Below are 26806 nucleotides of genomic sequence, written 5' to 3'. Positions count from 1 at the left end.
TGAAAACAAAACCGAAAATAACATGCATACATGGGAGCGAACTCTTGCTGCGTCTGAGTCACTCGGTACAATGTTGCAAACACCTATGGTGATATAACCAAGTAGCATTTTTCTCTCATTGATTAAATAGCGCTGTAACAACAGTATAGCTAGCTGTAACGGTATATACACACCACACCAGGCTGTAGTACCTTCAGCCTATCGTATCCGTGTATCAACCCAGCGTAAGTGACAATATCAATTTCAGTGAAGCGTGCTGCCATTGTTTGCTACTGTCAGCGATTTCAATACTTTACAACTTTAAAATTTAACCCTATGTGAATCTTGTCACTCATTGTGTCAATTTGTATGATAATATCTAAAGGGGCTTCAGATCAAGTTTAAATCTGACGGCCACGGGCAAATACAACAGGCTCTTAACACAAAGAAAAACGATCAATTTACCCCTGTTACGATAACCCACTTCATCTTCCCTTTTATGTTTGCTTCAGTCGATAATAAAATATTGATACATTTCTAAATTTTACTGCGATGGATTTCTTCAGGGAATTCCATTCATGCAAGAAACAGCTTCAAAGCTACACTTCTTTTGCCATATGGTTCCTTTCAATAGGACCTGTGTGAAATATAACCTTATCTCCAGTAAATATTATGCCAAGAAATTATTTTTTAAAATTCATAAATATCTCAAAACATGCAATGTCAAACCATTAAATATTTTTCAAACAGAAGTTTTTACAGCAAAAATTCATGGAATTCAACACAAAATTCAACAAAGAAGAATTATTTCCACCAACAGTCACCATAGTTGTTTATTCAAATACCTAAATCTCTTACGCAGAATCTACATCACACATTTAGCTATAAACGTGGCCTTTATGTGAACAGACATTATAACACAAAACAAATTCAGAAACTCAAACATTTTATCTTTTACACTCTCTTATGGGGCTTAACTCATTCACCCCTGAAGACACATTTGGACTCTTCCAATTCAAAAGTTGGACTTGTTCATTATGAAATTTCAGGGTAAATGAGTTAAGTGATGTCTTAGGCACCTAGCTATAAGAACCAACATGATATGGTAAATGATACACATGCTCCTTATAGACAGGTATACCACAAACCCAGTAGCTATGCTAGGACAATTCAAAACCCTGAACAGTCCGTCTTTATCAATTTCTAGGGTTGATGCCTGTCTATAACAACCAATAGAATCATAAATATGGGCTTTATAGACAGGTATAACACAAATCCAGTAGCTATGCTAAGACTATTTAAAACCCAGAACAGTCCATCTTTATCAATTTCTAGGATTGACACCAGTCTATAACAACCGATAGATTCATAAATATGATTGTTATAGACAGGTATACCGGTACCACAAATCCAGTAGCTATGCTAAGAGCTATGCTAAGACAATTCAAAACCCAGAACAGTCCATCTTTATCAATTTCTAGGGTTGACACCGGTCTATAACAACCGATATATTCATAAATATGGGCTTTATAGACAGGTATAGCCTATATCCAGTAGCTATGCCAGGATAATTCAAAACCCAGAACAGTCCATCTTTATCAATTTCTAGGGTTGACACCAGTCTATAGCGACCAATATATTCATAATATGGTTGTTATAGACAGGTATACCACAAATTCAGTGGCTATGGTAAGACAATCCAAAACCCTGAACAGTCCATCTTTATCAATTTCTAGGGTTGACTTCGGTCTATAACAACCAATATATTCATAATACGGTTGTTATAGACAGGTATACCACAAATCCAGTAGCTATTCTAAGACAATTCAAAACCCAGAACAGTTTATCTTTATCAATTTCTAGGGTTGACACCTGTCTACAACAACCAATAGATTCATAAATATGGGCTTTATAGACAGGTATAGCCTATATCCAGTAGCTATGCTAAGACAATTCAAAACCCTGAACAATCCGTCTTTATAAATTTCTTGGGTTGACACCAGTCTATAACAACCAATAGATTCATAAATATGATTGTTATAGACAGGTATACCGGTACCACAAATCCAGTAGCTATGCCAAGACAATTCAAAACCCAGAACAGTTTATCTTTATCAATTTCGTGGGTTCACACAGGTCTATAGCGACCAATATATTCATAAATATGATTGTTATAGACAGGTATACCACAAATCCAGTAGCTATGCTAAGACAATTCAAAACCCAGAACAGTCCATCTTTATCAATTTCTAGGGTTGACACCGGTCTATAACAACCAATAGATTCATAATATGGTTGTTATAGACAGGTATACCACAAATCCAGTAGCTATGCTAAGACAATTCAAAACCCAGAACAGTCCATCTTTATTAATTTTGTGGGTTGACACCTGCCTACAACAACCAATAGATTCATAAATATGGGCTTTATAGACAGTTATTTTTTATTGTCATCTTTATGCTTCTTCTTCCCTTCATTTATGGCAAAATATGCTAAAGTGTCACTAACAAACACAATATTTTCACTAAAAATAGTCCTTAAACTTTTTTGTAATAAAGATAAACGAAAACTAAAAACAAGTGGCGAATATGTCTTTTTTAACACCTATGATCTTTTGAATACCCGTCCAGTAACCCTTGGGTCAGAGGTCAAATCTGATTGTTTTATTCACGTGGCCAATGAATATATGGATCAAGTAATGATGTTAATTAAATTTCAAGTTATCTAATCAAATTTAACAATGTTACACTTGCCTAGCCAAAAATTGGCTAACTTGTAACTACTGAAAACAAAAGGCCCATTGGACATGTATTTCTCATGTTTCTTTTCGTGTTTTAAGTAGACAAGATGTTGATTGAAATATTTCCGCTAACTTGAGAGCATGATGGCTATCTAATATATCTGATTAACCCAAAGAATGAAAATAATACTTGATAAAGGCAAATTACAGGAACTTTCGAACAATGATATTTGCAGGTTTTTCAACAGAACCTTGACAGCGAATAACGCAGGAATATAAAGTTAGTTCTCTTTTTTGAAATAGGGGAAAATATGAACTGTAGGGGCATGACCTGTTCAACGTGGGCTGCAGGCCGAAGCCACGGGGACAGTATGAGACGAGGCATGGATGACATCTTAAATTTTTGTTTCTATCTATTCATTATAGATGCTTCAAAAGTGTGTGTGACGTTTTGATATTGTATACAGTGTGGTAAAATATCAGCAGTGACAGTAAACATGAAAAAAAAGGGAAAATGAAACTGACGGGAAAAAAACAAAAAGGAACGAAGAAAGATATTCATGAAGTACAGTATTTTAGATACCATTGGGCAAATTTTTAACTGAAATAGGGGGGGGGGGAGCTGAAAAAGAGGGAAATAAAGCTGAAATAGGGGGAAATAAAGCTGAAATAAGGGGAAATAAAGCTGAAATAGGGGGGAAAAGAGCTGAAATAGGGGAAATAATGCCATTATTGTCGAGGGGAATTGACCCATATTTCCATGCTTGATATTATGATGATTTCTTATTTTCCGCGACTCTTAGAGTTAAAAAAAAAAAAGTTTATCTGACAAGTGTTAAAATTTTAACCCTCTTAGGTTCACAGAAAAAAATCTTATTTCACTTCTAAAATTGCTAAATATCAAGGGTCAACTAAACACCCTGGTTTATTGGAAATTGATGGAATAAAGAATTGGCCAGAAAGTTCACAACTTATCAGAGGCTGACTTGAAGAATACTGGCCAAACAACAAAAATCTGCAAGACAGTATAAGAATTTTTCCATGAATGAAAGTGAGCAATGAATTGCAAAAATGTTACTTGTTTCCTGAAGAAAAAATAAACAATGCTCTAGGAATTTGTTGTTGTTATTTTTTGTTTGTTTAATCTCCAAGCATTTCATACTGTCTTTTATTTTCTAATCTCAAAGTATTTTACCGACACCTTATAAATATCCAAACTGATCCTTTGTCAATTTGTGTCAAATAATATCAAGAGTTGAATAGGAACTGAGGAAGAATTAACCCTCAAAAGTGGAAGACTATAACCTTAAGGAAAACACCTTACCTGGATTAGGTAGTGTTTACACAGACATCTAGCGATCTGAATTAGTGTCAAATGCAGAAAGACTTGTTTACACAACACATATTTATTTACTTACACCAACCTTGGCAGATTAATACTTAGGAGCACAAGTGTTTTTGTAGGGAAAATGTTTGTTTTTAATGCAAAGATGAAAGAACATAAAAAAAAACATGACACTCACAAGATTTCAAATAATAATTTTATAAAGGAATGTGATCTTCCTTATAACACAACTCTTTGCCTTTTTCATGTTATGCAATGAGCTCATGTTTGTTTGTGCTTCATAACTTTGGTATTTCATTTCTTGTCAATTTGCATACTATGATATTATATCAAGCTAACTTATTGGATTTTTTCATTTTTTTCTTTGTTATAAACATGTGCTGTTTTAATCTGCATGCTGCAATATGTGAAGTTACTGTATGTTTTCTTTTCTTTTTAATTTTTTGTCGTAAGGCCATTTTTTTGTCTATTTATCTCATTCCTCCCTGAAGACTCATTTTAACTCTTCCAATTCAAAGGTTAGAATAGTTCACTATGAAATTTCACGGGTGAATATGTTTGAAAGATATTTCATACAGATACTGAAGAACTTTTAAAAACTTGACCTTGAACCCTTGGACCCGGTAACCTGGCATTTGGTCAGTTGACTCCATGTTAAGTTCCGACCAACTTTGCTTCATGATGTCATAAAATGCTCATTAATGAAAAGCTACATAATTTGACCTTGACCTTTTACCCAGTGACCTTGACCTCTGACATGATGACCATGACTTGACCTTTGGTCAATTGACTCCTTGTTTAATTCTGATCAACTTTACTTCATCATGTCATAACAAAATGTTCATCAGTGGAAAGATGCGAAAATTTGACCTTGACCTTAGACCTAGTGACCTTGACCTCTGACCCAATGACCTTGGCCTTTGGTCATTTGACTTCTTGTTTAATTCATATCAACTTTACTTCATCATGTCATAACAAAATGTTCATCAGTGAAAAGATGCAACATTTGATTGACCTTTAAACCTAATGACCTTGACATTTGACCTTGACTTTTTCCCTTGGTGAGAATTTTTGTGAACTGAAAAACTTGAGCAGGTTTCATGTAAATCGGTCGATAAATACCAAAGTTATCAGCCAGGAACAAAATTTGTGGATAGACAGACAGACAGACGGACAGACAGACAGGTGATTACTCTAGGGCACCTGTATCTCCGATATGGGGCCCTAAAAAGACTTCATGTTCTGCTTCAGGATAATGGGTTAAAAGGATGTATAACATTTTCTCTGACCCCAGTTTATTATTGATGATATAACTGACTTTATGTGAACCATATCCTAGTAGTTTTATCCATATGCAAAAAAAACAAAAATGTAACATCTTTATAAGTCTCTAGAGGGACAAAGTCAGGAACCTATATCTGTCTAAAAATGCAACTAGGATGCTCTACGACAACTTTTGGCAAATTACCTAGTATAATTTAAACATGGCACTGAAACTAGCCATCGTACACATATATCTTTATAGCATCAGAAAAAATTGTTCTTGGCCTGTGGACAAAAATTATCACTGGCAAGCAACCCTTATGATTATTTTGTACAAAACACTAAAATATTGGTGAATCTAGAGAGGGAAAAAACATTATAGGTTACAAAATGCTAGGATTAACATTTTTTTAGAAATTAAAAAAAATTATCAATCACTCAAAACTAGACAAAAATAATTATTTATTTTTTCTATTGTACTCTTTTAAGTTATTTATCTAAATGTATTTACTCCTGAATTCCATCACCTCTTTATTGCTTTTTTCCAGGACAGTTTTTTCCCTATTTCCAATTGGAATGAACGATATTTAAAATTTTAATACCATCCCCAGCCAAGAAAAAAAAAAAGATTTTTTAAAGATTTTTTAGCAATTGTAATTACAATGTATGTTGCACTACAGCTAAATACCAGAGAACTGTAAATGAACCGATAAGCATAATCAAGAAGATTATTTTCACTATTATTACCAGAACTCCAGAAAATCAGCAAGTCACATTAGGACTCTTTGTACATTTAACACCATTTTCTAATTTCACCTAAATAACTTCCTATTGTTAATCCAGTTTTACTAATCAATGTACTTTATGCAAGTGATTTATTACTTACATTTGAGGCCATTTACAGTGCGAGTAGTCGTGTTTGTATGTGCGCCTATTTAGAGTTGTGAGAGGTGTGTGTCTGTGAGTGTATATATAATTGTATATGTGTGTAAGTATAGCATGTGTGTTTATATCGTTGCGAGCTAGGGTTACATTTCTTCAAACTTCATTTAACTTAATAATCGTTATTCCAAAAATCATTCAAACTCTTAAATTGTAAATCTATATCAACTGTCCAATATACATGTTAACATATTTAATGTACTATTTTACCAGTAAAATTATGTATTTAAGCATGGATATTAAACTTTATATATTATTTTATATTTATATAGATGTTTAAATTAACGATTTCATTAATTGTATAAGAAAACAATACCATTACAAAAATAGAAATTTCTTTTCAAACAACACTTTGAAACTCCAATAAAAGTATAACTTGTGGAAAAAGATGCAGCAGGGCGAAACCATTTCTCCTTGTAATGAATATATATATCTACAGGCAATTTGCCAACATAAAGATGGCTGCATGGAGTCACAATGGCAAAACAATATTATGTCATCTATCTTCAAGTTTTCTAAGAAAAACATCTCCAGAGGCCAATTTGTAATCATTAACGATAACCAACTAAAAATGGGCAGGGTTAAACAGACTTTTTTTTCTCCATTTTATTTTTCATGTGTAGCTAGAAGTCAAAATAGTAAAGCTCTCTGCTTGAAAATACAAAATGTCACTTATTTCCATTATCTAAACCTGGGAATATTTTGTAATGAACTTACATCAATCATAGTGTGGATGAAAATTTGAGAATATTTCTGCTAATAATTCTGGGATAGAATAACTGACAAAGCACTTTTTTATCAATACCTAATTAAGGCTTATCTCGGTTTGTAAAGAAGTTAATTAACATTAAATGTATTAATGTACGTAATGTATGAATTTCATTTTAATTTTCTTGCATGTAAGAATAACGATTTATCATGTTTTGAAAAAAAAATATACAAAATTGTATTACATATAATTTTCATTGGGTCAATTAAAAAAAGTGTTTAAATCAATTTAATTCTGTATTGTTTTCATTAGTTCATCTCACAGCTACTTCAGATACTGTACGTGTATATTTAAAAACATCATAAAATATTTCAATGATTGTATATTTTGGAAGCAAACAGGGTTTTCATCACATAGTCACAGGAGAAGGCTCGCCCATCTCAGCATCTGTCAAATGTCAGCTTCAGTAACATATATAACAGTTACGTGTGATTCTCAAGAATACAGAATATGCTCTTAATATTTTTTTCACAACTGCACTTTTAATATATTATTAAGAAGCATTTACTTGTCAAATTACCTTTTTTCATGTCGGTCAACACCTCACGGGAAAAAAGTTGTGCAAAAAGCATGCTATGCACGAGTTTTGCTTCGATGTGAAATACGTCACCAACTTTTGTGTTTACATTTTTTAATTCTATATTTACTGGCGGGATATTCCAACGTTAATCGGTTTCACAAGCTAATATTAGCCACCTCGCCTGTCTGAGCCTATTTTCGCGGGAAATACGTCATCAAAACCGTAAAATCAGTACTGAACAAGATCAATAATCGTCATCGATGTTTGGTCTGTGCTTGTTACCTACGTTGCTATACTACACAGACTTGTCTGTCAGGACAAGGCTTGGACATGTTTTCAGCCGAGTGACCTTTGACGTTTCGTCTCTTTGGCATATTGGCACAATGATTGGCTTTCAATAACCGCGGGCAAAAGAGATTTTGATTTGATTGGTCACCTCAAAGTAGGCGGGCCTACGGTAACTAAAACGGTAACATCTCGCGCCAATTTAGTAGTATTTCGTAGATGTACGTTGAACGGTAAATATTTCTGATCGGGTGTAACTGGAGGATCGGATAGACAAATTATTGCAATATTCCACACACCCATGTGTAACTAAAGGACCTATTCACTTTCTGGATGCAGCACTTGCAAAATACCTCACAAACGTGATAAAACACTCCGTCATAGGCCAAAGATAGTACATTGGACTCCAGCCAAGATTCAATGAAGGCAGTCTGACGTACGCCGGCTTGACATGTAAGTGTTATTCGACAATTTTGTATTATTTTGTTAATGAAATGAAGTTCTCCAATCTCAAAGGAAGTAGTCTAACTAGCAGGTGTTGTCAAAACCGTTCTATTTATTCACAAGTTCAAAAATTTATCTGAGTCAACGTTGACCTACATAAGTCTGTACATGTAGGTACTCGACTCGAATCTGCTAATTTACAGTGAAAATATACCATTTAAAGTATATAATAAACAGTCTAGCTATATTTCATGTCACACATATTCAGGAACATTCGTCATTCTCTTCGATCAGCCGGTACATATTTTGTATTATTGGTTGTAAATGTTACACCCCCTTCAGATATTTTTTCCGCGAATATTTGGTTTATATTTTGACCCAGGGTCACAGCCCCGATAATGCTATGATTGTTTGTTTTAATGATGTTACCGCTTTATTTAAACGAAACACATTGTATATGGATTAATGATGAAATTGAAAATATATCTACAAACTGTAAAAAGGTGCATTAATTTACTATGTTTTGATTAGATACGCGAGGCCATAGGCTTCAAACAGATCTCAAATATACATGTTTGGGGCCGTAAGGCATACGATCACGCGCCAAATTCGAACGCGCAGACATTCGCCGCTATTTTGAACGCTATGACATCAGACACCGGAAAATATTTGTTTTGCTAGTTACGATTTCTATAATCAATATGGAAAATTGGATATTTACAGATATTCTCGGTAAGTAACAAGTACAACGCTAATTCAGGTTCTTTTTCGAAGCTGGCGTAGCGAATTTTTTGTTGGCGCCTTAATTTCTGTGATATGACAAGTGACATGTCTCGTCACGATCGGTGTGTGTTGAAACATCTCATATTTTGCGAACCATTTGTTTACATTTTATTTATATTTTTCAAATATTTTCATTAAAAATGTTAAGATAACTCATAATATCTGAAAATTACGTACTGATGTCTGCTATAAAGCGGGAATGTCTTTGGTACGATTTTTGTAGCGTTACAATAACAACCAAACAACACAGTCAACAACGTTATATTTTGGTTTCTTAGTGGTTTATTATCATATCTTTTGTGAAATAAACACTGTTTATGTATGCAAAACAGGTCGACAAACATCAAAATAACATGAAATTTTCATTTGCTTACATCTTAGGACAGAAACACGGAAGAGTTGTTGTCATTTACTTGCTATCCGAAACTTCGAACATCCAATGTTAAAAATTGACATCACGGCCGAAATGTTGGAATAAACTAATAGATCTATCTAATTGCCCAACAGAAATTACATTTTTTTTAAATCGAATAATAGAAAAATATTCTACAGAACTGTATCAATATTGTACATGTATACTATATGATTTGGAAACACAAAGTGAATTCTTAAACTAAAACAAAATTGAAGAGTGAAGTCAAACTAAAACAAAATTTGGAAATTAAGTTTTTTAAAGTGTTGTTGTTGTTGTTTTTTAATATTGTTGCCTCAGTGCCTTTTCTACACGAGTTTTACAGCAACTTGTTCCTACATAAATTGGGAAAATATAGCAAAATTTGTCATTGAGAATAATTAAGGTCAGTATCTTTGGAATGGGCACCTATATATATATATATTGTAGGTTTTTTTTATAGGAGATGGCGAGTTCCTTTTATATAAAACACTGTTGTTGATGTGGTACATATTGCTATTGATCTCCGTCATCTTGACACGTTTGAAAAATAGTACAAAATGATTTTTAATATTTATATTAACACATTTAAAACAAAATTCATGCTATTTATATTATATATTTTACAGATTTCGACATGAGTGAAATACAGCTAGCAAGATCCTTGCTTCCCTCACAGGTGAAGTTAGAAATTGCTGATGAAGGACTTGACAGTGAAGGAGATCAGGAATCTGATCGAATCCCTTTCTCAGAAACTACAAATAATCAACCACTCTCAGACATTGACAGAATCAACAGATTAGTGAAGAATAAAAACAAAGAAAACAAAGACAGTCCAAAGCGAGTGTCATCTCCGCGAGCAAAATTAAGACAGTCATTAATTACCAATGTCAAACCAGAAGAATCTTCTAGTTCTACAGAACGTTCTGTAACACCGACCCCAGAATCTGATGATATCCAAGCACCCTTAACACCTACTGCTAATCTTAAGATGCTTTTCAGTGCAATGAGCCCAGAAATTAGAAGTCGAGACAAAAGAAAAGAATTGTTTCATGAAGAGCCCATTCAAGACAAAAACAAATCTGTGCAAGTTGATGAACTTGAAATTGAAGGAGATGCCTGTCCAGATTTAGATGGAGAAAGTTGGAAACCTGGATCAAGAAAAGAAAAATCACTAGGACTTTTATGTCAAAAGTAAGCAGGAATAGATTATATTTCAAGAAAGGGTTGTCAATTATTAAAGAATTCATGATTTTCATAATGATGATATTGTGACATTAACATATGACATATGTTGGATTGTTCTGACAGTTCATCTAGCCCGAAACATTTCTCAAAATCTTATAACAGCAGACTTGTACTCAAAATATGAAGATCAACACCCCTGTGACACATTTTCTACTATTTAATAATGTAGTCTCCAGTCCAAATTAATAACAGTGATAAATCTACATGGGAGTCCTGAGTCCTGTACTCATAGAATTTTTATGGGACTCGCAGAATTTCTAGAAATACTGAAATAAGTTAATTTTCATTTTAAATGTATGTTCATTGTTCAAGTCGAAAAGAAATTCTGAATAAGTTTAACTAAATATGTTGTCTTCTTGATTTTCATTCAGTATTTATAATCTGATTTCAGGTTTCTCCAGAAGTATAAAGAGTTTCCAGGGATAAACGACAGCAGTGAAATATCTCTTGATGAAGTTGCGAAAGAATTAGGTAACTTATATTCAAAATTAGATTCAACAATTAGACATTTTTAATATATATAGATCTATCAAATATTAATAATGCACCAAAGAAATGAAGATGCTCCCTTATATGCTGGTCACAAATTTAACGAAAATTATTATTATGTCATGGAAAGGTGCAAAACAAGAAAGATACAAGTTGATAATTTCCGTACTTAAAGTTACTATGACATTTTGAAATTACCTTGAAAATGCTAGGTATATGTGATGTTATGTTTTTTTACTTCATTATATCATGAATTAAATGTTTATTATTTCACAGCTGTTGAGCGGAGGAGAATCTACGATATTGTTAATGTCTTGGAAAGTGTTGAAATTGTCAGCAGGATTGCCAAGAACAAATATGCCTGGCACGGGAAGACTAATCTGATCAACACGCTGGGAAAGTTGAAGGTACAACCGTTTGTTCAATACTGTACATGAATAGAAACTAAATCACTACTACGAGACCGAATAGAACAAATCTCATCAGCCAACAACAAGTTCTGTAGGCTTAGATTCCCCTTCCTCATGATCACCAACAAAATCAACTTCTTTAAAGTTTCATTATTTGAAATTCATAATGACATGAGATATTGTGTTTCACTACGTTCACAGCCTTGGGACACATACTCGGTGGGTAGCAAAACACTGCTAACAGGTGATCTGTACACATTTTACAAACCCATGCTGTGCCACTTTGCAGTTTATGATTTCTACTGCGATATATATATATAGAAGGACTAGTTGATTTTCTGGCCATATAAAGACCCTTTCCCTAGATTGTTCTGAAAATAAATGCAAAAATCACTCGGATTGTTGAACTAAATAATAAGTGCTGTTGGTGTATTCAATTTATTATTCAATCACAAATACTGTATGTAGTGTAGTTCATTTGTGTCCAAGAATTAATTATGTGGTGGTTCGTCATGATCATATAGTTTACAAATAATGGTGTACAGTAATTATTCATAATTGTCATGAAACTTAGAATATGATCACTCAGATGAAATTCTAAGTAAAAATATACATTCATTTCCAATCAGATATCAAATTAATAAAATTATCCAATGTTTTTGGTTTCTCTTATTTTAAGCTAATATTTCATTCTAATTATTTCTTTAGGCGTTGGGTGTTGCGGAGGGTTTTGATGAGCAGCTCAGGAATGTGAAGGACTATGAATTGAACCGTGAACTTGAAGAACAGATAAACAGCAAGGATGCTGACCTCAAAGAATCTGGTTTAAAAGGCAAGGGTACCCCAGCTGGTGGAACAGGTATGAAGCCGTGTCAAGTTATTGTGAAACCTTCTTATACCGCCAACATTTCATTTTGTTATGCAAAGTTTTGGCATTATAAAGGGGTGGGTTTATGTATCGGATATTAAAGACAGATCTATATAAGAATTGATGAAGAAAAGTGACATTAGAAATGTTCTGTATAAAGTGGGGTGGTCAATAAAGTGAGAGAGGCAATATATTGAGGTTGATACGTTTGCGCCCTCAGAATATCTTGTTTGAAACAAATTTCATTCTTTGTGGAACAACAAAATTATGTTCAAAATTCTAACATCTTTTTAAATGAACGTAGCAACACTGAAAAGTAGCTTACAGTTGATCTTTTTGAATGACTTGGGCATGTAAATTTTACAAACTGCCCTTGACACTTTCCAATCAAAGTAAACTCAAAAACAAAAAATATAAACGTATACTTACTTGTTGAGGTGGTACAACTTCATCCAAATTATTTAAGTTTTCAAACCACTTCTCCAAACACGTTTTATCATGAATTACAAAATCATGTTCCAGCTTTGATGAGGAAGGACAAGTCACTTGGAATCATGAGCCAGAAATTTCTGATGTTATTTCTTGTTTCCCAGGTGAGTGTAGATAAGTTTTATCATATATATATATATACATGCAGTGTTCCCAGACACCCCAAAATCAGATGGTTGTGTACCCCAAGTTTTCAAGAATTGTCTGATGTAACTAGGTACCTAGGGGTTCAGAATCTGTAAAATGTATTAAAGATACCCCCAAATCTAAACTTCAGTAGGGAACAAACACTGACATACTTATATAATCATCAGTTAAGAAAAATCTTTGCGAAAAGTGTTTAATGTTAAACAAATCACTACTTTTCTGTAGACTTTGTGATGTTTTGCCATTGTCTAAAAGATCTATTTAAAACTCCTTGCATTTGCTACCAGCTTTTCAAATTAGCCAAAAGTCTGTTTCTTTTGTTAATGATGGTGTTTTGTTCCTACCCACACACTTGATATAGGGAGATTCTTGAAATGTTCAGCTGCAAATGTTTCATCAAATTACGGACCAGAAGGCCTAAATTTCCAAAAAATGCAGAATAAAAAACCACTGCACTGACATTTTTTACCTTTATCTTTAATAAGTATCATTATATATTTGATGTGTGCTTCATACTGTTTGAATGTTTCTTTCAGCCAAAGACAGTAAATCTGGATTTAGCTGCAAAGATTTTAATTGGTGATCCAAATGTAGACCGGACAGAAAATTCCAAATTCAAAAGTAAGTACACTACTAAAGTTGAGGTCAGAGACAATCAATTTTGGATTGGGTTACTCAGAGTGATTGTCTCTCTGACTGTAAATGACTTTATTGTCGTGAAGAGAAACTGAATCCTTTGGTTGTACAAGGCAGTTGCATGTATAATGCATAATGACACCATATGGTGACATGCTAAGGTCAACCTGGTCAGATTCTTAAAACATCAAAATTGATTAAATTTCAAAAGAAAAGTGTCCAATAAAAGTGTTAGAAAATCTTGAAGACTACCATGTTTTCATACAGGCTAAACTGGTTCATAGTCTAAGTTTGTGGTCAGATGCATAGAAATGATGCAGAAAGTTGGCACCAAAATAAATCTTGTTTTTGGTGTAACATTGTATTGAAATGTTAATGAATATGAAAATCAGATTTGTAAACAGTACTTTGTTCTTTTTTTCTTTTCAAAGCAAAAATCAGATGTTTGTATGATTGAAATGTCCATGAACATCTACAGTTTCAATTTTTTCATATTTGTTAACAGTCGTGTATTTATGTTTTTTACAGCAAAAATCAGACGATTGTATGATATTGCCAATATTCTCACTAGTCTGGATCTCATCCGTAAAGTCCATGTCACAGAAATACGAGGACGTAAACCAGCCTTCAAATACATCGGCCCAGATGTAGACAACTTGAAGGACATAAGTGGTGGGTACCTTGTTACAAGTATGATTTTAGGGGGAAATATTTGTAACCCTGTTATTAAAGTCATTTAACCAGTATTCAAACTTATTGATAGACCCATAGACAATCCCCATGAAAAATCACTAGGTCTATGGGAATAATTTATTTCTTAATCTAAGTTGTCTATTTCCTATGATGTGTGATATTAAGTATAGTGGCATTAGCAAGCAAAAAACGTGTTTTGGTTTTAATTTTTCTTTGTTTAATGTTGTCAAGCACTATATATATATATATACAATTCAAATTTTCTTGGTAAAGGTCACCTCTTTCTAAATTTCAGTAGGTCTATATAAAGTCTGTATTTCATGGACCTACAGTATTCTCTATGTTGTGTGTACATTCTAAATTCAAAGACTGCATTATGGACTATTACTTGTCATGAATTTCTAGAATCAATTGTGGTTTGAATCGGACATTAAAACTTTCAAAACAGGCCTGAAAATGGACTTGTTAAACATTTTTGCACTTAGCTACATAATTTAAAAACATCCATAATTTGCTCATTTTATTGAATTGAATTCATTTGTCTTATGAGTTATGCTTAATCAATCATATACTGTTTGAAAAATAGTGATGAGAGTGTCGAAGTATGATATATATATACAAGGATGTGTGTTACATTGTTGTGTTAAAGTAAAATATTTCTGTTTTCAGTTTGTTACAACGATGGATATCACAGACCCAGTTCACGGCATTCACTGCTGGATTGTGTCAAAAATCAGCATGGTAAATATCTCAAAACAACAGAATGGCTAGAAAAGAAAACAAAACTTAAACATTAAATATCCTCAATCTTATACATGTAGTTTTAATAAAAAGTCAATTTTGAGTCTCCTTTTAGCTGCATTTTAGTATTTGATTTACTTCATATTATAAAAAAACTTCTGCAAATCTGATGATTATGATGTGTTTATAAGTTACAATATATATAGATGGTCTAGGCACAAGCAGTGACAAGAACTTAAGAAGGGGGAAGGGGAACCTTTTAGAATTCAATAAAATTTATCCCAACTTTTTTCCTATTGCAACACTGGTATCATATCTTGATTCAATTTTCAAATTAATTTACCCATTAATTGTAATTACCCCAAAAAAATCTATTTGAAATGGGTAGATATTATACTACATTTCCTGATAAAGGAAAGGATAAATGAAAAGGATATATATAATATAAGTGTGTCGATGGAAGAAGGGGAGACAATTTTATTTATAAGTATTGCCCCACAAGTTCAGACTTTTTTTTTTTTATTGATTATTTTTATTTCTTTAAGCTGTGAAAATGAATTAGGTAAATAAATCTTTTCAGCTCCTTCTGATTTGGCATTGACTCGGAGCTAAAGGACCCTTAGAAATTGTAAAGATGTGTTTAATATAAATTAGAGAGAGAAATGTGTCCTATTCGGTTTATGTTAATGATATCAGTACATAGCTGCTTTGGAACCATTTTTAGAAATGGTTAGCACTATCACTGATAATATAATTGATCATTCATGAACTGGGTTAAAGATGGATCAAAAGTTTTATTCAGTGTATATATTTTCTGTTTCAGTTGCTGATTTGGTTGGTCCCTACAAACCCATTAAACCTAGCTTTCCCCCAACACCTAGTGCTTCTGATGGTATGTATGCTGACAATACTTTTTTAAGGATTTCTTTCATATTGATAACATTTCACTGGAAGCAAGCCTGCTTTTACACTAGGCCCGTTACAGGAATAATCCTTTGCTTAAATCTAGCGATGTTATCAGAGAGAAAAAATCAGGAAAACCTAAGCTAAATGAACAACCATGAAACTGAGGCCAGTTTTTCAACAGTTTCCAAACCAACCTTTTTCTTTGAATATGTTGAAATAATGATTCTTCAACATTTTCAACATGTGGAAATTGTTTTTGAAAACAATGTTTCTAAAATGTCTATTTCATATACTGTATCACTCACTATATATATCCGTGCAGACATGTAATTTGTATACCAATTCAGTAAAACCCAATTTTAGTGATAATTTTATCTTGCATAGCATAAATTTCTGATTGGTGACCTAATTTCTTACCGGGCTGGGTCCATATTGAATGTTTTATGAGATGTTCTTATAAAATCAAACTATGGTCATGTTAAAAATTGTTAAAAGCATCATTTTGAAGATCATTTTTTTTTTACTTATAAAATTTTAATTGAGATGGATAAAAACATTAAAAAATGTTTCTTTCGGCAATAACCATTTCTATTGATTAAATTTAGAAAAAAATCTTCCAAGAAATTTTGCAAGTTTTATATATTTGGGGCATGTTGAAGCCAGTGATTTATAAAACATTTATATTTTGTTTTCTAGGTGACCAAAGCACCTCATCAACTCCAAGTCCTGATATTCCAGGCCTGAAGAAGTCTTCCTTCCGGCGCAATTCCTCCTTCGAGCAAATCTGCCAAGTAGCAGAGAAGGAGCGCCACAGACTGTATGCTTCCATGTCACAACCTACTAGTCCAACTTGTGAACAGCCCGAGGATGGTAGGTTTTATTTTTTTATAGACAGTTTAAAAGAAAAAATTGTATAGAGCCAGGGACATTTCAAAGCCAAAGGTTATAATATCCTATTTGATTCCTCAGTAGTCCTAGAGTCAAACTTCATTCTGGTGGTATCTCGCTGTTCTTCAGAATGTGTTTTATTCGAAATTGTGTCCTGAGGATGCACTTGCTTATAAATATACCCTAGAGCTTTTGGGGGGGGGGGGGTAAAGTTGAACATTTTGCAAAGTGCAGATGTTTTGAGAATATATTTAATATATATTGTACTAATTTGGAGGAAAATGTATGGTTTTAAACTATAAGTAACAACTGTCAACATATTATGTTTTAAAATGATGGAATTCTACTATTTTTCTTTGTATTCTTTTTCACAGATTTCCCCAAGAGCTTAAGTCAGGAAGATGTACATCAGAATTCCAAGAGGCAGATCAAACCAAAGGGAAAACATATCATTCTACAACAAACAAATGGCGAGTTTAAAATAGTCAACTCCGATGGCACTGGACCGGCCGTCACTCACAAACTCCCAGTACAACCGGTCACCACGAAAATGGTCAGTATTGCCATGCCAAAGGAATCGAGCAAAGACATGCCAAACCAACCGGTGGCTGAGACAATTGTTGTGAAAACATCACAGATTAATCAGAAACAAGCCACCTTGATCCCCCTAACAAAGGATCAGATTGATGCTGTGCTAAAATCTCTCAAAGTGCCAGTTCCTATCAACAAAAATTTGAAGAAGCCTGGAGAATTTCAGGAAATCGTAGATTCTTCAAATTCAGCAACAGTGCTTGAAAAACCAAAAACAATTGTGTGTTCTATGGAAACGATTGTGTGTTCTCTTGACAGTGCTAATAATAACAAGAGGCCGCACAGTGGCAGTCCAGACATGGATCCTTCAAAAAGGATCCGTATTGAATATTCCACTCCTCCATCGGACAACGACTCTACATGTGACATTTCAAGTGAATCTACCTCTCCAGTTGTCCAGCAATCTCAGGTGAAGCAATGCATCGGCAGTAATATGCAACAAATAGCTGTTCAGTTGCCGAACCAATCGCCAACCATACTCCAGTTTCCCACTGGACACATGACCCAGACCTCTGAAAACTGTCATATTGTCCACACCCCAAAGATGAGCCAGTCTAACATGTCAAACCTCACCCCACAGATGCAAATTATCCAGGGCGTTCCACTCAGTGCCTCCGGTGTTCAGGGACAACCCATCAACTTCATGGTACCAATCACATTCAGTCCACCGCTTACTCCACAGAGCGGATCCTCTAGTCCGACTATGTTCTCGTTCCCAACCACTCACACTAACCAATGCACCTTCTCAACTGTGGAACAGCTACAGAGCATGTCCATGGCATCAGCAAAACTGACCAGTCCTGTTCCTGTGACCAATCATAGTTTATTGACACCAACCGAAAGACCAATACTATCAGCCTCCCAATTTATTACACCAACAGAGAGACTGCAGGTTCCGTCCTCCAAATTCTTCGGTTACACTCCCGGTGGATTCCTGAGCGGAAGCCCATCCGTGTCCATTATGCCCTCAATGACCAAAGAGATCTCAAGTTCCACGGCAAGGAAACTTGATCTCCCAGATATCGCCAGTGTCAACTGTTAATAGTGCAAAGACAATTTACCAGTAGTTATTATTATTTGTGTCTACGAGATTTTGCTTGGTGCATGGATTTACAAGCTTGTGAAAAGGAATTCTTCAGAATAGATGTTAGTTTTCAGTTGTGTGTGATTTTATTGTTTTATGATTGAATGATTTTGATTGTCCGATATTTTTATGCATTTTGTTAATTATTAACTATCCGAGAGTGTACATGCAATGTGTAGAAGGAAATAGTTCAAGTGCCGGAATGTTGTCAAGAATGACGATGTGCACGTGTGTGTATATATGTTGATGTATTTTATTCAGCTGTATAAGTGGGCAGTATATATGCAAGGCATGGTAAAGATAGCTAGTCTATCTCGAGTCATGTTGTCTGTTGAGAATTAATTATAATCAAACAGGAAAATGGTGTGGATGTTTAAATGAATTTTATTTTTATTTTTTATTTTTTTAAAGTGAGATTTTTAAGTAACTAGAAAAATTCCATGGAGTTGTGTATGTAGAATGACCAGAAAACAATGCTCAGAGATAAGTTAGCAACACTGTGATACCATCCAACACTATTTTAGTTTGTTAGGTTTTTTTAATTAAAAATTTTTAATTTCATTCCTTTATGATTGATTTTTTTTTTAATTCATCTCCATCATCATCGTAAATTATGATTCATTGTTGTCATCACTTCTCCTTGGTTCAATGTTTTTTTGGTTGTTGCGTACCTTATGAATTATCACTTGTTGCATTCAATGTATGTTATGAATATTCATTAGCTCATTAGTGCCAGATTTTTGTATTTATATTTCACAGAAATATATATATCATCAATTTCAATCATTTGCATCCAAGATATGGTATCAAGAATGATTAAGTATTTTTAAAACTATCTCGAGTCACTACAATTCAGAATTGTTAAGTTTTTAATATTTTAGGTTTTTTTAATGTATTAATTAATGCATCTGTGCCTAATATCAATTTTGCTATAAACTAATTTAAAACATGCACAGAATATTTTGTATATATATTATTATCTGTACAGGGAAACCTCCACCTAATATAATAAACTATTTAATGATATCCTACATTTGTTGAGTCGGGTTGTTCTTTTACTACTTTTACAATTACAGTACATTTATATGTATAAAAATTAAACCAACAAAAACTGCTCTGAGCGGACATCATTCTCGATCAAAGAGTTCCGCTTCCAGTAAACATCTTTGTACCCGGCTTGGAATATGTTGTATGACAAAATCGTAGGCTTGCTATATATCTATAAGTCATTTGATCGGTTTAAGACATTGAAAAAAATTACCAATTGCGAAACTGATTTAATGTTATGAAGCTACACAAATTCTTGTTGGGTTTTTTTCTTCTTCTTTCATTAATCAGATAAAATGTACTTCGGAATCAAAAAGTTTGAAGATCATCATAAAAGGTAGCGCTTCAAGGACCTTTAATTTTGTCATGACTTATTCCAAACTTGTATATCAATAATGGACTTTCCTATAAACACCCAAGAAGCCTGGGTCACAATAATTGGCGGCTAACATTGCATGCAGGGATGATGAGTTGTAAGTTCATGATATCCGACACTTTCGAGATCACAGTGTTCAAAACATTTAAGGAACTTTTGAAAATCAAGTTTGTGTGGCAGAATGACCTTGACCCACTTTCTATGTAAGGTGTAAACTTTTAGTTAATCTTCAAATAATCAAGAGGCAACGGGTCAGTACGGTAGGTTGCTAGAATAAAGGGCTGTAAACAACTTTTTTTAATTGAATCACATTGAAATGTTTTCATAAGGCTACTCGTGTCAAATATGATAACACATTTTAATAACCTAGGGGTTTAGGGTGATTGAAGGGTTATTAAGTTTGGTCAAATGAATGACCTTGTCTCACATTCAAGGTCAATTTTATTAAAACCTCGCCTTTTACCAAGGCAACAGGGGGTTTGATTCCCTATCAGATGTATAAAGGTATGGGGTCGCCTGCCTGACCACGTGGGTTTTCTCGGGGTAATTCGGTTTCCTCCCACATTAAGACCCCTGCACACTAACACACGGGCCAACAAGAGTGATTAATATAAGTTACAATAACTTGTTTCATAATTGTTGTAAAATAAATAAAGTTCATATATTCAAAAAAGTTTAAACCCTCGAAACAGGCTCATTTGAATAGCATGGAGGTCTAAGGTCATAATATTTGGCCGGTAGAATGCTAGGATGAACAGCTTATTCAATAACCTAGACCCACTTCCAAGGTCACAGTGGTAAAATATTTTTAACATTTCAACTTATTTTGAGTAAACAGGAGGCCTGTGTTCTTTGGTGTGTAGCATGATATTGGATGAAGAGCTACCAAGATCGCTTAAAATCTTTAACAAATATTCAGAAAAATCTCTCAACAAAGATCCATATGATGAAAAAATATTATATTTAGCCTTAAAAAACATTGCATTGACCAACTTGGAGGTCACAGATTTAAGATGAACTGCAGATCAGTAATACAGGCCATTTGGGCCTCTTGTTTACATAATCCACCCAAAAGCACCCCAGGTACTTTGAGTGAAAGTAAACCTGTATTTGATAGAAACAAATAATGTCATTTTTACGGCACATTTTTTTTTACATGTTTACAAATTATCAAAAATAACAAAATACAAAGCTTTCAGTAAAATATTAAAAAAAAACGTTTTATAAAGAAATATTAAAATCCGTTTCTGAGATAATAGAACTAGGACGTTCCACAACCAATGGTGGTTGGTTATCATGTTTATCTAACTTGAATTACTTAATTTTCAAATTGTATAAAGACATGAGGTTAATGTATTATCAGTTGTCTGGGTTATCAAGCCTATAATCTCGCACAGTAGTCACACTTGCCCAGGGCAGGGTCTGAATTATTGGACCTTTTAGGGGTCAGTGATCAGGGAGATGATAGAATATTGTTCAATAAATAAATAAATAAACAAATCAATATGGTTGGAATGATTATGAAGCACTTATTATGGAATGTTTTTATAAACTGATTTCTGTGTATACATCGGTTATAAACGAAATTTGAGGGGGAAATCAAATTTTTAATCTAATATGGTCCGATAATATGAAATAAAATATAGAAAATTCCACATTCAAATCTAATCGATCTGGCCAAGAGTTACGATTCCCGCAGCTATGAATTATGATACATGTACAGTTTTTAATCTTCTCATTAACAAAATCTGTTATGTCATTAAACTATTTATGTAGGTAATTTTAACTACATGTCAAATGTTTAAAACGTGTTACTTCCATAATAACATGAAATGAGAACAGAGTACATGTGTTTAGAAGTACCACAGACTTGGAAAGCAGGAATTCTAATTCCGTGGAAGTACGGAAAATATATGGTATGGGGAAGCCTGCACACAAAGCCTCTGGAAGCCATCCGCCATTGCAGCCCAGTGTTTTAAAAGACTTCTGTAACTCTGATCAAATAATTTTCTCAAATTTACCCGTTATTGTTTTGATGGAAAACTAAATGTGAATTAAAACTATCTTCATACCACGGAATTAGATGATCTAAGTCCGTGCTTCAGACAGTCCCAATAAAGTGGGTTTCTTTGAGACAGACATGAAAGTAGGGCCTCGAGCAGAACCTTATATCGTTTGTGTGTTAATGTTATGTGATGAGAAAGATATAGATTTGATACTCTACCACAGGGGTCTGCAATTCTGTCAAAAATAAAAATAATGTTACTATAAAAACATTTGTATTCTAATAGAAAAAAAAAAAGATTTAACGACCGACTAAAAACCATCTGCTTTTACCCTTCACATGGCTCTTTATTATTTTCTTATAACCCTATATATATATATAATTACTATTATAATTAATTATTGACATAATTCCGAACTACATAATATAATTATAACAAAATACGTACTGGTGCATTATTTAGGCGTTGCTTAAAGGTCTTATAAACGTAACAATGGGAAATATGTCGGTCAATTTCGAACAAGTATACGTTAAAGAGACACAGGGCACTTTGTATATATATATTCTTAAACGTGGTAATAATTTTATATATCATTGAGAATTGTACATTGAAGTTTGTGAAATTTCAATATAATTTTATGTCATGTATTAGCTTCTCTCTCTTATAGCCTTTTAAAGCAAGTTTTTTTTAAGTGAAGTGCTTTTAGATGCATTTTAATTATTTTTAGTCTCTCGTAGCTCTTAGAGTCGCTTTGGTCATATGTTTTATTGTATCATTTTATGCGGAAGGTGAGACTCTAATAAACTATCTGTATCTGTATCATGCTTATAACGTCATCCTAGGAGACAGGATAAATTTGAAAACTAGACGGACATGTTTTCTTTAAACATTTTTCATTGTGAAACGCAAATAACAATACGTTTCAGTTAAAAAACAACTTATTAATGAAAACAGTAAAACAATTGATCGGCACGTGACAACAACAAAGCAGTGAAAAAACGTCACCACAAAGAAAATCTAACAATGGAAGTCTTTTTATAATATAAGTTGTTTTTAACATTCATTAATTTTGTCTGTCTTTGTCTTTGAAAGATAAATGCCACAATTAAGAGATAATTAATAAAACTTGTGTTCATGTTTGAAAGAAAGACCAAATTACAATACAAAAATTACTATCAATACATATTTAATTTCTTTTGTTAATACATAGACAATGATACCGGTTTTCTACCAGGTAAGTCCGGTAAAACAGATACCCCGGTGTGACATTTCACAGGTACGACACACCGTTTCATATGTCGGGATCAAAAGAAATCAGGCTTTATTGAAAAACGGTGTTAATTTACAACATAGAGGTATTTTAAACCGTTTCTTTCTCAAAGCACTATCGATAACTGCTACCATTATATACCCCGTAATATTTACAGTAAAGATTACCACGTGGTCTTTCATCTCGCGCGGGGCGGCGCTCTTTGAACGCCAAGACTTATCGGTCGTGGTCATTACGACCGGTAAACAACTGTCAGCTCGCGCGGATCATTTTGAGCATAAACTACATTTTGTATATGTTAGATTACGTAATGCAGGGGTGATTATGGTTGTCCCTTAGTCTCAATTTTGGCGGGAAACTACATATAATTTAATTTGGCGGGAACTTATTAGTGGAGATTATTCCCTTGATAATATAATGCACACCGCATGTTTTTGAGATGATTTACAAGAATGTTTGTTCTTACGTGTAGCATGTTTCCAGCAGAGACGTGAAGTTGTTTACTCCCAATTTGCTGAAGAATTTTGTAGTCCCGAGTCGTATTACACCACGGAATTAGATTATTATCAGAATGTTATCTAAGTCCGTGATTACACTAACTTAAAAAAAGAAATAAATTCAATTTAATTTAAACAATATTTCATTTAATCAGAGACGTATATGTATAATGTATACGTCTCTGATTTAATAATCAAGCACGTTTGTTACATATACACGTTTATGAATCCTCCCAGCCCCAAGAATGAATAAATAGATGAAAATTAAAGTAAACCACGGACTGAAATCAAATATAATTTCGCCATATAATAAAAAAGAAAACAGAAATAATTTCAAATCAATTTGCTTCAGGACGAACCTGTTACATGTAAGTTTTAGAACATCTCTACGGAGGCGTATATATTGCTAAAACACAATGGAAGAAATAAAATATAAACGATAGTTTCTACATAATAACATTTATAAATGTATTACTTGTTTAGAGAAAAATTCACATTAAGTTATTTTCTATTTAAGAGGCGTACATATTGCTAAAACACAATGGAAGTAATACAATACAACGTCTTCATAGGTCTCTATGGATAAACACGATTTTGCTTTAAATATCATCGGAATTGGGCAAAAATTTGAAACATTTATCCAGACCCATAGAATAATATCATACAGGTATATATGGGAAGAAAACCCATTCATGGGCGGATGCTGTTGAAAAGTAAAATATATCAAAGTTAACAGACCCTAAATATAAGATCGGCTCAGGGAAACGATTTGATCTGTTTACAAATGTGATGGACAAATGTAATTCCCCTCGTGCGGGGGCTAATCTCCTGCCGTACGAAGCAAACGAGTTGTTTCTAACCAAATGTCTGCAAGAGACGTATTAAGGGTAACTATGTCTCTGCTGCAAGCAATGATAAAACGTTGCAAATTTTCAGCAATGTGAAAACAACAATATACGATAGTTTCTACACAATAACGTTTATAAATGTATTACTTGTCTTGAGAAAATACACATTAAGCTATTTTCTATTTAAGAGAGTATGAAAGTCACTGAAAATTGGGTTTTAAGATTAACTTCAAAGAAATTGTTGTGAAGTATGGCTCGGGTCAAAAAGCAGAAGGAAAATGACGATGTAGTAAAACATATCATTAACTTTTTGTTTTTAAATTTATTTTTTGGATGGAAAGGTTGTTTTTTTTTGGTTCTTTATTTGTATCTGTTGTTATCATTGAAAAACAACGGTTTCGCCTTTAAATCTTGCGCTCATTCTTGTATTTAGTAACAGATATTTTCTTAAAAACAAAGGGCGGTAAATTCGTATTTCAAACATCTATCATTTCCATCGATTGGTTTTAATTTTGTACGATTTTCTATATTTACGCACGGACCTGGATCTAATCTAATTCCGTAATTTGCGTAAGACTTCTCAAATTTGAACTAAAATGCAAATTTGATCCCCTCAATCAAACCGGCCGCCCGTGCCCTCGGGGCGTTGTGTCCCGAGCGAGGTTGTCAATGTTTTACGTCACAGGTCCGTAATGACCTTCCTTGTACACACCCATTCAAGGACAATGAAAGTGTCAGCTGGTGGCCATGGTCAACGTATGTCGGGTCTGAATCCGTCATCTGCAAATGATTGATGTCACAGGCGAGAGGATGGCGGGAAAATCAAGCCAGTGTCGTCTGCTTTGATCTGTCGATTGCACATTTTGAAATGGCGGGAACTTCTTTATGATATCGGGTACCGTACGTACGTTAGCCCCCAGGGTAAGTGACGGCTGTTACGTAAACAGTGTCACGAGGGCAGGTAATTATGACCTATTCGAGGTGTGCTTTTATAGCAAGACCAGGGCAATTATGTCAACAAACAGTTTGTGATTCGCGTGTCAAATAGGCATAAAAATCTCATAAAAATCTAAATGTCCAGAGTTTTTAACACAAAAGTGTCAAATGTCCATTCGGCGAAATTATCGCGATTGCAATTAAAGTTATTTATTGTTGTTATAAACATACGATTTTCAATAGACATTTGAAATCTGTGTATGTTACAATTCCTCAATTGTCTAGATCTATAATAATATACGTCTCTGTTACAAAGTAGAGTCTAGTTCAACGTAGAACTCTACCTTAACTGTAAATAAAGCAAAAATTGGAAAATCCTGCGTGAGATACAATTTGAAAGCGTTATATTATTCCGCCATAATATCAGCAGATACCTATATATCACATAATAAACGTCTCTGACATCAGCTTCAACTTTGTGCGGAGGAAAATAATATGTCTAATTATAATATATGGCCAATAAAAACTTCTGTATTGCTTTTCATTATGACGTTAATTGGAAATGAAGAGGTTAAATGAAGTCTCCCGCCCCCCCCCCCCCCCCCCCCAAATTTTTTCTTCTCTAAAAAACATTGGTTAAGAACTGTTAATAATGTATCTAAGCTACCCAATTATTGATTAATATTTTTTTCACTATAAAAATCGCGTTTCTGCAGCAGGTTCCGACAGGTTAGTAAAATTGTCTACAACATTGATGCACTCATTAATGAATTAATATCGAGAATGTTGCATTATCAACGAACTGTTCGAAAAGGATTTTTTTAAATACCTTAGTAAAATGTTAAAGAGTATCTATTCCAAAAATGGTGCAATGATTTGAAATAATGCATTATTAAAACACCGAAGTTGTTAAAAATAATTAAATATCAATTTATAGTGTACCATAATACGTCTGAATATCCTTTCGTTCACTGCCGACGTTATTTAGGCCCTTTTCACCCCGGCCCGTATAAGGGTCTGGTCTCGAGTTTTCCCAGTTTAAAAAAAGTATTGAGAGAAGAATGTTGTTAGAAAGATTATTATAGTTGGTTGTCTTTAAATGATCTAAATGTTAAAATATCACCTGCGCAGAAAAGCTGCAGGTCACACACATAAGTTCATGATCCCAGATTTCA

General features: G+C 33.6%; 1 protein-coding gene across 2 annotated transcripts; it reads left to right on the top strand.

Moving 5' to 3' along the window:
- Positions 1-8039: 8039 nt before the first annotated feature.
- LOC110448375 (transcription factor E2F7-like) lies at positions 8040-19682 on the top strand. 2 transcript variants are annotated; one of them, XM_021494570.1, is made up of 12 exons: positions 8040-8296; positions 10091-10655; positions 11101-11180; positions 11475-11605; positions 12317-12467; positions 12999-13069; positions 13649-13733; positions 14277-14420; positions 15111-15182; positions 16006-16074; positions 16785-16958; positions 17351-19682. In XM_021494570.1, the coding sequence occupies exons 2-12, from the start codon at positions 10099-10101 to the stop codon at positions 18607-18609; spliced, it is 2793 nt and encodes a 930-aa protein (XP_021350245.1). In that variant the 5' UTR covers positions 8040-8296; positions 10091-10098; the 3' UTR covers positions 18610-19682. The 2 variants fall into 2 exon arrangements, with proteins under 2 accessions (XP_021350245.1, XP_021350244.1); XM_021494569.1 differs by lacking the exon at positions 8040-8296 and adding an exon at positions 8783-9019.
- The last annotated feature ends 7124 nt before the right edge of the window (positions 19683-26806 follow it).

The sequence above is a fragment of the Mizuhopecten yessoensis genome, unplaced genomic scaffold, assembly GCF_002113885.1.
Source record: "Mizuhopecten yessoensis strain PY_sf001 unplaced genomic scaffold, ASM211388v2 scaffold4025, whole genome shotgun sequence".
Taxonomy (NCBI): domain Eukaryota; kingdom Metazoa; phylum Mollusca; class Bivalvia; order Pectinida; family Pectinidae; genus Mizuhopecten; species Mizuhopecten yessoensis.
This window is presented reverse-complemented; position numbering and strand designations above follow the sequence as displayed.